Below are 11,179 nucleotides of genomic sequence, written 5' to 3'. Positions count from 1 at the left end.
ATGAGAAATAACCTGGATTATAAAAGAAAGGGAAGCCTTCCAATTATATTCTATTATTTTGCTTTTACTTGCTGCTCCCTCTGTATGTCTACAGACTGTAAAAAGGTTCAAATGAGTCTTGAAATATATTACAGGCAAAAGGTGATGTTTTCTTTGTAAGCAATCTGATAATTTGTTACCTAGTTTGTCAGGATCTAATTGATTTGAAGTAGGGAGAGAGCGGCTATAAGCAGATATGAATTAATACTCATTTAGGAGCTATTATGTACCAAGCATTTTAATTCTTTGTAGCAATTCTGTCAGATAGGTATTACTTTGATCAGCACTTCTAAAACTTTAACGTGCATCACAATCACCTGGAGGACTGGTTACACCACACATTGCTAGACCCAAATCTCAAGTTTTTGATTCAGTAGATTTGGGATAGGGACCAGGGACTTGCATTTTAAATTCTCAAGCGATGCTGATGGTGCTGGTTTGGAGACCACACTTAGAACCATTGATTTTGATTAACAGCATCAAGAAGCAACAAGGAGACATGTAAATTAAATAAAAGCTTTCTTACTCAATTAGTTGGTAAAGATAGGAAATTGGATCCTAAGAGTAAACAGCTCTAACCATACAAGATCAAAACAGCAGCTTTAACTCAGGAATAAAGCTAACTCAGAAGACAAAAAGGATTAAAGAATAAGAATGAATAGAAACCAGAAACACAGAGAGGAAGGGAAAGATTGCTTTTTCATTATGAAGAGTACAGTCAGTGTCACAAAACGACATGTGTATGAATTACTGAATGGAAAACCAATTTGCTGTGTAAACTTTCACTCAAATCACAATAAAAAGTTTTTTGTTTTGTTTTGTTTTTTTTAAAAAGGGTAGATGGTTCAATATCTTCTGCCAAAACAAGGCCAGGAGCTGGTGGTGGAACAGACCATCAACTGCTCATATGCAAGTTCAAGTTGAAGCTGAAGACAATTAAAACAAGCCCACGAAAGCCAAAATATGACCTTGAATATATCCCTCCTGAATTTAGAGACTATCTAAAAAATAGATTTGATGCATTGAACACCTGTGACTGAAAACCAGAGGAATTGTGGGATGACATCAAGAATATCATCCATGAAGAAAGCAAAACGTCATTAAAAAGCCAGAAAAGGAAGAAAAGACAAAAATGGATGTCAGAAGAGACTCTGAAACTTGCCCTTGATCGGAGAGTAGCTAAAGCAAGTGGAAGAAATGACAAGATAAAAGAGCTGAATAGAATATTTAAAAGAGCAGCTTGAGCAGACAAAGCCAATTACTATAATGAAATGTGCAAAGACCTGGAGTTAGAAAAACAAAAGTGAAGAACACCTTCAACATTTCTCAAGCTGAAAGAACTGAGGAAAAAATTTAAGACTTGAGTTGCAATGTTGAAAGATTCTATGGGCAAAATACTGAATGATGCAGGAAACATCAAAAGAAGATGGAAGGAATACACAGAGTCACTGTACCAAAAAGAACTGGTCGATCTTCATCCATTTCAGGAGGTGGCATATGTTCAAGAACCAATGGTACTGAAGGAAGAAGTTGAAGCTGCATTGAAGGAAGTGGCAAAAAATAAGGCTCCAGGAATTGATGGAATACCCATTGAGATGTTTCAACAAACGGATGCCACACTGGAGGCACTCACTTGGTTATGCCAAGAGATTTTGAAGACAGCTACCTGGCCAACTGACTAGAAGAGATCTATATTTGTACCCATTCCAACTAAAGGTGATCCCACAGAATGTGGAAGTTATTGAACAATATTATTAATATCACACACAAGTAAAATCTTACTGAAGATAATTCAAAACTGGTTGCAGTAGTATATTGACAGAGAGCTTCCAGGAATACGGGCTGGATTCAGAAAAGGACCTGGAACGAGGGATATCACTGCTGATGTCAGACGGATCTTGGCTCAAAGCAAAGAATACAAGAAAGATGTTTACTTGTGTTTTATTGACTATGCAAAAGCATTCTTTTGTATGGATCATAACAAATTATGGGTAACTGAGAAGCATGGGAATTCCAGAAAACTTCAGTTGTACTTACAGGAAGCTCTACATAGACCAGGAGGTTGTTGTTCAAACAGAAAAGGGGACACTGCATGATTTAAAATCAAGAAGGGAGTGTGTCAGGGTTGTATCCTTTCACCATACTTATTCAATCTGTATGCTGAGCAAATAATCCAAGAAGCTGGACTATATGAAGAAGAATGTGGCATCAAGATTGGAGGAAGAATCATTAACAACCTGCAATACGCTGACGATGTAACTTTGCTTGCTGAAAGTGAGGATGACTTGAAGCACTTACTGATGAAGATTGAAGACTACGGTCTGCAGTATGGATTATACCTCAATATAAAGAAAACAAAAATCCTCACAACTGGACCTATAAGCAGCATCACAATAAATGGAGAAAAGATTGAAGTTGTCAGAGTGACTTTACATTACTTGGTTCTACAATCAACACCAATGGAAGCAGCAGTCAGGACATCAGATGACGTATAACACTGGGCAAATCTGCTGCAAAAGACCTCTTTCAAGTGCTGAAGAGCAAAGTTGTCTCCTTGAGGACTAAAGTGTGCCTGACAAAAGCCATGGTATTTTCAATCAGCTCATATGCAGCTGGACAATGAATAAGGAAGACGAAAAGTGGATGCTTTTGATTTGTGGTGCTGGCAAAGAATGCTGAAAGTACCATGGACTGCTAAAAGAGCTAACAAATCTGTCCTTGAAGAAGTACAGCCAGAAAACTCCTTGAAAGTGAGAATGGGCAGACTTTGTCTCACTTACTTTGGTCATGTAAGAAGGAACCATTCCCTGGAGAAGGATATCATGCTTAGTAATGTTTAGGGTTGACGCAGGAGGGGAAGGCCCTCAATGAGATGGATTAACAGAGTGGCTGCAACGATGGGCTAAAGTATAGCAAGGATCGTGGAGCTGGGGTGGGACCGGGCAGTGCTTCGTTCTGCTGTGCATAGGGTCGCTGAGTTAGAGACGACTCTTTGGCCCCTAACAACAACAACAAGCTCTGCCATTACCTACCATATAAAGAGTTTGTTATAAAGTTCTATAAGAATTTTTTTTATTAATATTTTATTTTAGGAAAGAGAGAAGCTACGTGAAGAAAAGCGAAAATACATGGAACACTTAAAGCAGTGGAGTAAACCTAGAGAAGATATGGAATGTGATGATCTTAAGGTATATGTGTATTTTGTGTGATGTTTGGCAAACACCCGTTTGTCCTGTGTGCCTTCGCTGATGAAATCTTAACCTTCCTCTCTGCTTCATATTTAACTGAGAGAAAATAAGCCAATTAAGTTAATACTCATAATTGGAATTCTTAGGTAGCATTATTTCTGTTTCATAACAGGCTTTGATAATGATTCTTATTCTATAGAAGTAAATGATCAATCTGTGTGATCCTTGATAATCCAGGAACCACTGAGGCCATGCATGCTTTTAGCTTGACTGCTGATAGGGATTCTGCTAGTCTCCAGAAATGACTGAAGTATCCAAAGTAAATTCATCATCTCAGCTTACATAGAATCATTCCTAAATTAGCAGCTGTTGGATTAATTCTGTTCTATATCTCAAGGGGATAATATTGAAGACAATACTGGTGCAGCTAATGCTTTGACCTTAAAATCTAGGTTAAGAATCCTTGTTAATTAGTAAATGTAGTCATAGATACCCTTCAGCCTAAAGTTACGCTTAGTTTGACAAAGGAAGTCCCAATGGACTGTGATTTAGTAAAGGTAGAAAAAGGCCATGTTATTTTAAAGTTCTAAAGGTTGTATTGATTAATATTTAGGGTTGAGAACCACTAATCTACATGGAATAATGCTTATTATTAGGTAAAGAATGTATCCTGTCTTAACATTTAAGATTTCTTATACTTGATTCAGATAGTTATATTATTTAATTTTACAGGCACTTCCAGAACCAACTCCAGTGAAAACTAGACTACCTCCTGAAATCTTTGGTGATGCGCTGATGGTTTTGGAGTTCCTTCATGCATTTGGAGAACTTTTTGATCTTCAAGATGAGTTTCCTGAGGGAGTAACCCTAGGCAAGTATTGTAGTTATCTATTGCTGTGTGGCTTAAAGAAACAAATCGTTATCTCAAAGTTTTGTGACTGGCCTTAGGTGTTCAGTTCTTTCTTAGGGTCTCTCATGTTGTCATAGTCAAAAAGCAGCTGGGACTGGAGCCATCTGAAGGCTTGACTGACTAGATATATAAGATGGGTTATCGGCACACATGTCTGGTGCATCAGTGCTCCTCTGTGTAGCTTCCCACTCCAGCAGAGTAGCCAGCATTTCCGACATAACAACTGACAGCTCCAAGAGACAGAAGCAAAGATTGCCAGCTCTCTTAAAGGATCTACACGAGTGTATTTTTCAGGAGGGTTCACATTCTGTCACTACCTCTTTACGATGTAGGTGAGGCATGCATCATTGTATCTTATAGATCAAGAAGATCTAAACAATGCTGGTTTAGATAAGCTAGGTAGAAGCTTAGGTAAGATGGATTTATATGCAATACTAGATTTAGAACTTTACGTTGATTATCTCCCCTGTGCACTATTTGCTAAGCAGTAATGTCCCACATCTCTCATGAATAGTGGGACAATGTTTTTTGCCATCTTTGCATTCTTATTCAAATTAAAATTATTTAAATGTGCCTTAATTTGAATGTTAACTTTAAACTTAGCTGAAATATATTGGTCTACTGAGGGTATTTTGGCTTTCTTGAATGTGATAATTTTGGCTTATGATTTTATATATGGTAATTATTACAAATTATTTTTTGATTATTGCACTGGATACTATTTGGTTCTACTTTCATAAATGAATATTTAAAAAAAAAATTACACAGGCTATTGTTCATTTAAATGTTTGTTATTCCAATGGAGTTGTTTTTTAGTATATGAACAGAACTTTAAATTCATTTTAAACATTTTATTCACAGAAGTGTTAGAGGAAGCTCTTGTAGGAAATGACAGTGAAGGCCCACTATGTGAATTGCTTTTTTTCTTCCTGACTGCCATCTTCCAGGCGATAGCTGAAGAAGAAGAGGAAGTAGCCAAAGAGCAAATAACTGATGCTGACACCAAAGGTCAGAGTTCAAATTATTGTTGATTGGACTGATAGTAGCTTTGTAGTAAAAATAATTTTTGAAGATTATTTTTAAATTACTTTGCTTTTGCAGTTGTAAAATGTAGTTGTTGAGGTTATCTGATTCTAAGTCAATTACTAATAATATGAGTTGTTTGTTAAGAACTTTGTTTTAATGCAGCCAGTTTTTGATGACTTTAAAGATATTTTCCCCCAGTCTATCTTGCTTTTTATTCCTTTATATTTCACCTGTGATTTGGGAGCATTATAAATTATAATTGATTGGTATTTGTACCTGCAAAATAACTAATTTTTCTTTTTGCCCCCACTTAAGGAAATACTTTGTTGTTATTAATATTTTAAATTTAAAATAATATTGCTTGTTTCCTATCATGTCTGACAGTTTTTAGGTCAGAGTTAATTGAAAAATTTTTTTCACTGTTTTAAAGTAGAAAATTTGCTTTTTAATTTATGTGTATTTAAGTGTTGAGTCAGTGTGTGGTACATGTTAATGTAGGAATGACTCTTGTGCAAACTTATTTTTAAAAGATAAAATGTTATTTTGTTTGGAATGATGTACCTCATCAAAGGAAATTTTAAGCATTTGTATTTAAAGAGATTGATTTGCTTCCGGAATAATCTCTGTTATTATTATTATTATTTATTATTATAGAATCCCTGGGTAGTGCAAATGATTAATGCACTCAGCTGCTAACCAAAAAGTTGGAGTCCCAGATATGCCTTAGAAGAAAGGCCTGGCCACCAGCTTCCAAAACATCAGCCTTTGAACACTCTATGGAGCATAGTTCTGCTCTGATACATGTGGGTTTCCCATGAGTTTGAATCAGGTCAACAGCAGTGTGGTTTTTGTTGTTATTATTATCAACAACCTTGCCCCTGTGAAATTTAAAAGAGAAAAAAAAAATCATTCCAATCAGAAGCTTAATACAACAATACTTGTATATTACATAAGGAGCTCTTGTGGCATAGTGCCTAAGGCATCTGACTGCTAACCAGAAGGTTGGTGGTTCAAACCCACCAGCCACTCTGCACAAGGCAGACTGAGCAATCTACTTCCGCCTCAGAAACCCAATAGAGGTTACTGTGAGTCAGAATCGACTTTGATGGCAGTGGGTTTGGTTTGGTTTCGGTTTTTGTATATTACATAAAAATTCATGAAAAGAAATAACTTGGGAGACTTTTGTGTGTGATGGGGGCATCTTTACTAGAATGTTTATTACAAAAAGGTGGGACATTTTTCTGTTCAGATAGTTGTGTTGATTACCTTAGATAATTTGAGCTCAACTTCCATTATGTCTGATCACTAAACAAGATACTGATGAGTATGCCATCATATGTTGGTTGCCTTTTGATTTTGCAGCCTGAGTTCAAGCAAGATATATTCTATAGCAGTAGTGCTAATCACTATAGGTCCTTTATCAAGGCCATTTTAGCAAGATGGCCCCTTTTATCTTCTCAGTCGACTTAAATCAATTAAACAAGACTACTATATTGTATGTGTGTATAGCAAAAAAATCATCTAGTGAAGGAACATGATAAATAAATTTATAAAAGTGAAGATAGAAGGATAAAGTATTTATAACAATAGTTAAAGATTTTCTAAGATGGTAAGTACCCGCACTCAAGGTAGATTTTCTAAGACTCCTTCAGCTTATGGGTTCTAACCACCAGCTTCTTGATTAGCAGCCAAATGTCTTAACCACTACCTCACCAGAGGTCCTTTCTTTTAGCTGTTAGGTTATATTAATAACTCTGGTAGCATAGTGCCTAAGGCACTTGACTGCTAACCAGGAGGCTGGTGGTTCAAACCCACCAGCCACTCCTTGGAAGGAAGGTTGGGCAATCTACTTCCGTAGTGATACTGCCTCGGAAACCCAAGGGAGGGGTCGCTATGAGTCGGGTCCGACTCGAGGGCACATAACAACAACAACAATATAATAGTGTCATTGATTAAGTTCTGTTTAATTCATAATTTGAATTGGATGAATTTTGTAGTTTTAAAAGTCTTGATTAAAAAAAAATGAGGTGAAAAGGCAATTGTTTTGGAAAACAATTAGTGTACAGTATGTATGTAACTGTTGGCAGTTTATATTACCATTATATTTTCTATCCATGATTTGTTTGATAATAATTTTTACAGCTTTGGGTTTTTTTTTTTTTTTTTAATAAATACAAGGTCTGTCTCTCTGAATAAGTGAATAAGTACCATCCAATAAATAAAGGCTTTAATGTTTAATGCTGTATTTGAAAATACTTATTTAAATTTTAGGATAAAATTAACACTTTAGTTTTTTTTTTTTTACTTTTCTCTTATTTTTCTATTATCAGCCACATTTTACATAGCTATTTCAAGTTCAGTTAGGGCCCTAGATGGTTTCTCCAGGTAGAGTTTCATTTTTTCTTACATATTTTTCCCATCTCAGTAAAAAGAGACTCCCCACAATATTCCTGAAAGTAGTTGAATTGTCAGATGGGATTGAATGAATATTCTTTTACTTCCTCTTAAGCTTAACTTACCAGTAAAATGTTTCCTGCTATTTCTAGCAAGGGAGAAATTGTGCAGAATGAATGTATCTTGGTGATGACAAAAGTGAAGTTCAATGATGTTATTTATTGAAGCTATTTACATAGCTAGTAAATGATGTAAGGCACTATATGCGTTGTATCATTTAATACTCATATCACCCTTGTGAGGTGTTGATGTTAAGTATTTTCTATATTTTATACATGGCTAATAAGGAAGTGACAGGATACAAACTCAGGCAATCTGATCTACAGCATCATAATGACGATGCTATATTGTATCATACTATGGCAAAGAAGTGGAAAATTTGAATATTTGTTTCCTTTGCATTGCCTATAAAATTAGGACTAATTTGTTTGGCCCTTGATCTCCCTGTTTTTATATCGTATCTTGGAAATTTTTCCCAGTGATTTTTAAAAATTTTGTATTGACAATATAAGTTCCCCTCTTTAGTCTCAAGTCCTGAACTTAAAACCTCTTCAGTATATGAGAACAAGAGCATCCTCCTTATATAGAATATATAAATAAATATACATATATATATATATATATATATATATACACTTACATAAATATATAAATACTTATATAGAATAGTTTTGTATATCTGTTGTGTTATCATTGTTTAGCATTTGAATTGTATCTACCTAATTCTAGATGATGATGAAATGTATCTGTTTCAGATAGTAATAACATCCTGGATACAGTTCAGCTGTATTCTTTTGGGGTGATGTACTCAAGTGACTATCTCTAAGCAAATTCAACAGTAATATTTGGTTTCTTTAAAGTGCCATTTGGTAGATAAATAAACCAAACCAAAACCAAACTCACTATTGTCAGGTTGGACCCAACTCATAGCGACCCCTTCTTGGGTTTCCAAGGCAGTATCACTATGAAGTAGATTGCCCAACCTTCCTTCCGAGGAGTGGCTGGTGGGTTTGAACCACCAGCCGTCTGGTTAGCCGTCAAATGCCTTAGGCTCTATATATCACAATTAAAAGTAAACTGTAATTTCAATGATAGTTCATTTCCTAAGACTTTTTATAGCCTTTCTCCTAGGAAATCGAACTTAGAATATAGATAGTATAGATTGAACATGGTGATTACTTACTGCAAAGGAAGAAAGCTAGAACATTTTTATAGGTGGTATTTAGGACTGTTGTGGATTTTGGAGTGCCTATTAATTTTAATTTGGCATTATATATAAAAGGAAAATTCTGAATATTTCTAGTATTTCTAATATTTGCCCATTTGGGTTAGATTTATGTCCTGGTAGAAATACCTTTGGCATATATACAAAGTTTAGTCTGGTAACTTCTTTTATACCTTTACCCTCCTTCTTTGTGTTCCGTTTGCTTTAAATGTCATTTTCAAAGTGTCAGTGATTCTCATCAGACATGATCCCATAGCTGCTTTTTTCCCTTTATTAAAGAACAGCATTTCTGTTCTCTTAGGTTCATTTCGTCAGCCTGTGAATTCTGGGAAGGGAATCAGAGTAACAAGTTAAGGAACCTCAGAAGTAATTTAGCCCAATAGTTTCAAACTCTAGGCTTTGGAGCCCTTCAAGTCCCTTTGTGCCACTGAATGGGAGTTGGAAGGGTGAATAGGCAGGATGCTTATCTCTCTTCCCCACTTTAAGAAGGGCATCCTTTATATCTTTTATATTGGTCTTATAAGAAATATTTGGTTTGAAAAATGGGAAAACTGCCAACATAGACCAACCCATTCCTTTAAAAAGAATAAATGCCAGTGAAGTGACTTATTAAAGGCTATATAAGTAGGTACTGGCTAACCTCAGATGAGACTGTCTGACTTTTAGTCGGGAGTTGTCTACTGTGATACAACAGATTTATTTTTGTAAGCTTAAGGTTTTTCATAACAGTTTTAGGACTAATATTTTTCTATTAATCTTATGTATTATAATTAGCAATAATCTGTATACTAATGTTTTAAATACATTTGTGCCAGTAGATTTGCTGTTTTGGTCCTATTTATAAGATAAACAGTGTTTTCAAAGCTAAAACAATTAATTTTAGAAAATAAAAGGAAATCTCATTGTTTCTTGGATTGGAGAATTTTCAAAATAAAAACAGGAAATTTTAGAGAAGAAGGTAAGTCAGTGATTGAGTGACAGCAATGCTGCCTTTATAGTTCTTTTAGCTGTTTTTCTGTGCTGATTTTGTGGTTATTATAACCTATGCTTTGTTATGTACAATTCAATCTTAAAATCTTAATGAAAGATTAGTTATCTTAAAATAGATTCTGATTTTCAAAGTAAATTTTTCTAAGGTTATATTGTGTGAGGGGGGTTGATTTTAATTCTAAAGTGGGTTTTATCATTTTTTTGGAATGTGTGCATGTTGCTGGTAACTTGGAAATTAAGTAAGGAAAATGTTAGTTTGTAGTACATGTTACAGGATTATAGCTTTAGGTGGAGGCTAGGCAGAATGTGAAAAATGCTTGTTGTACATAATTGATTCTTTTGAGGTTCCTGAATGTTAAGCTGTTGATTCTTTTGAGGTTCCTGAATGTTAAGCTCTTTGCTGTCTTTCATCATTTTAAAAGGGCATTATTCCCAAACACTGAAGCTTTGATTTGCACTAGAATAAAGTATTTATTTCCTTAAAGATTTAACAGAGGCTTTGGATGAAGATGCAGACCCCACAAAATCTGCACTGTCTGCAGTTGCATCTTTGGCAGCTGCATGGCCACAGTTACACCAGGGTATGTGTGGGTTTTATTTTTTTGTTGTTGTTCAGCTTTTTATTTTTAATTTTATAAAGGTACATTTTACATTGCTGAGTAATTGTTTATACTGCAAATAACTGTTTCATTTTTAACAACTATAGGCTGCAGTTTGAAAAGCTTGGATCTTGATAGCTGCACTCTTTCTGAAATTCTCAGACTGCACATCTTAGCTTCAGGAGCTGATGTAACATCAGCAAATGCAAAGTACAGATATCAAAAACGAGGAGGATTTGATGCTACAGATGATGCTTGTATGGAGCTTCGCTTGAGCAATCCCAGTCTAGTGAAGAAGCTGTCAAGCACTTCAGTGTATGATTTGACACCAGGTAAACTTTGCAAGTTGGTATTTGTGTAACACTTCCTACCATCTTCCACTCAGAAAAGCAAGCCAGCTGACCACAAAAAATTGTAGATGATATCTGTATGAACTGTTGCATGTGAAACACATCTGCTTTGTAAAATAAAATTTTACCCAAATCACAATAAAAATTTTTTTTAAAAAATTTAGATAATAATCACTTTTAAGGGAAAGCAGTCTTGAAAAAAATTCTTGAATACAAATGTTGACCTAAATTTGAACTTCTCTTGTTATTCATTAACTTTTATTCTTTTTTTCTCTTTTAAATTTGTATTTTCTGCTATTTTAAAATTTGATGTTAGTCTGCTTCTCTGCATTTACTAAGTCTTGAATAAGTGAGAATTGTTACCTTTCTCTTCTTTTTATTCATTAGTATACCAGAAG

The 11,179-nt window shown here is 34.9% G+C and overlaps 1 protein-coding gene across 1 annotated transcript in view; it reads left to right on the top strand.

Moving 5' to 3' along the window:
• BAZ1A (bromodomain adjacent to zinc finger domain 1A) overlaps positions 1-11,179 on the top strand; it is a 140,892-nt gene that overhangs the window by 93,116 nt on the left and 36,597 nt on the right. Inside the window, 5 exon segments of the mRNA XM_007938586.2 lie at positions 3,132-3,227; positions 3,960-4,098; positions 4,999-5,145; positions 10,318-10,413; positions 10,539-10,763. Of these exon segments, the coding sequence (XP_007936777.1) occupies positions 3,132-3,227; positions 3,960-4,098; positions 4,999-5,145; positions 10,318-10,413; positions 10,539-10,763 (703 nt within the window).

The sequence above is a fragment of the Orycteropus afer genome, unplaced genomic scaffold (assembly GCF_000298275.1).
Source record: "Orycteropus afer afer isolate SDZICR_OR568_19922 unplaced genomic scaffold, OryAfe1.0 scaffold00051, whole genome shotgun sequence".
NCBI lineage: Eukaryota > Metazoa > Chordata > Mammalia > Tubulidentata > Orycteropodidae > Orycteropus > Orycteropus afer.
The sequence above is the reverse complement of the archived record's forward strand: the minus strand, read 5'-3'. Positions and strand labels throughout refer to the sequence as shown.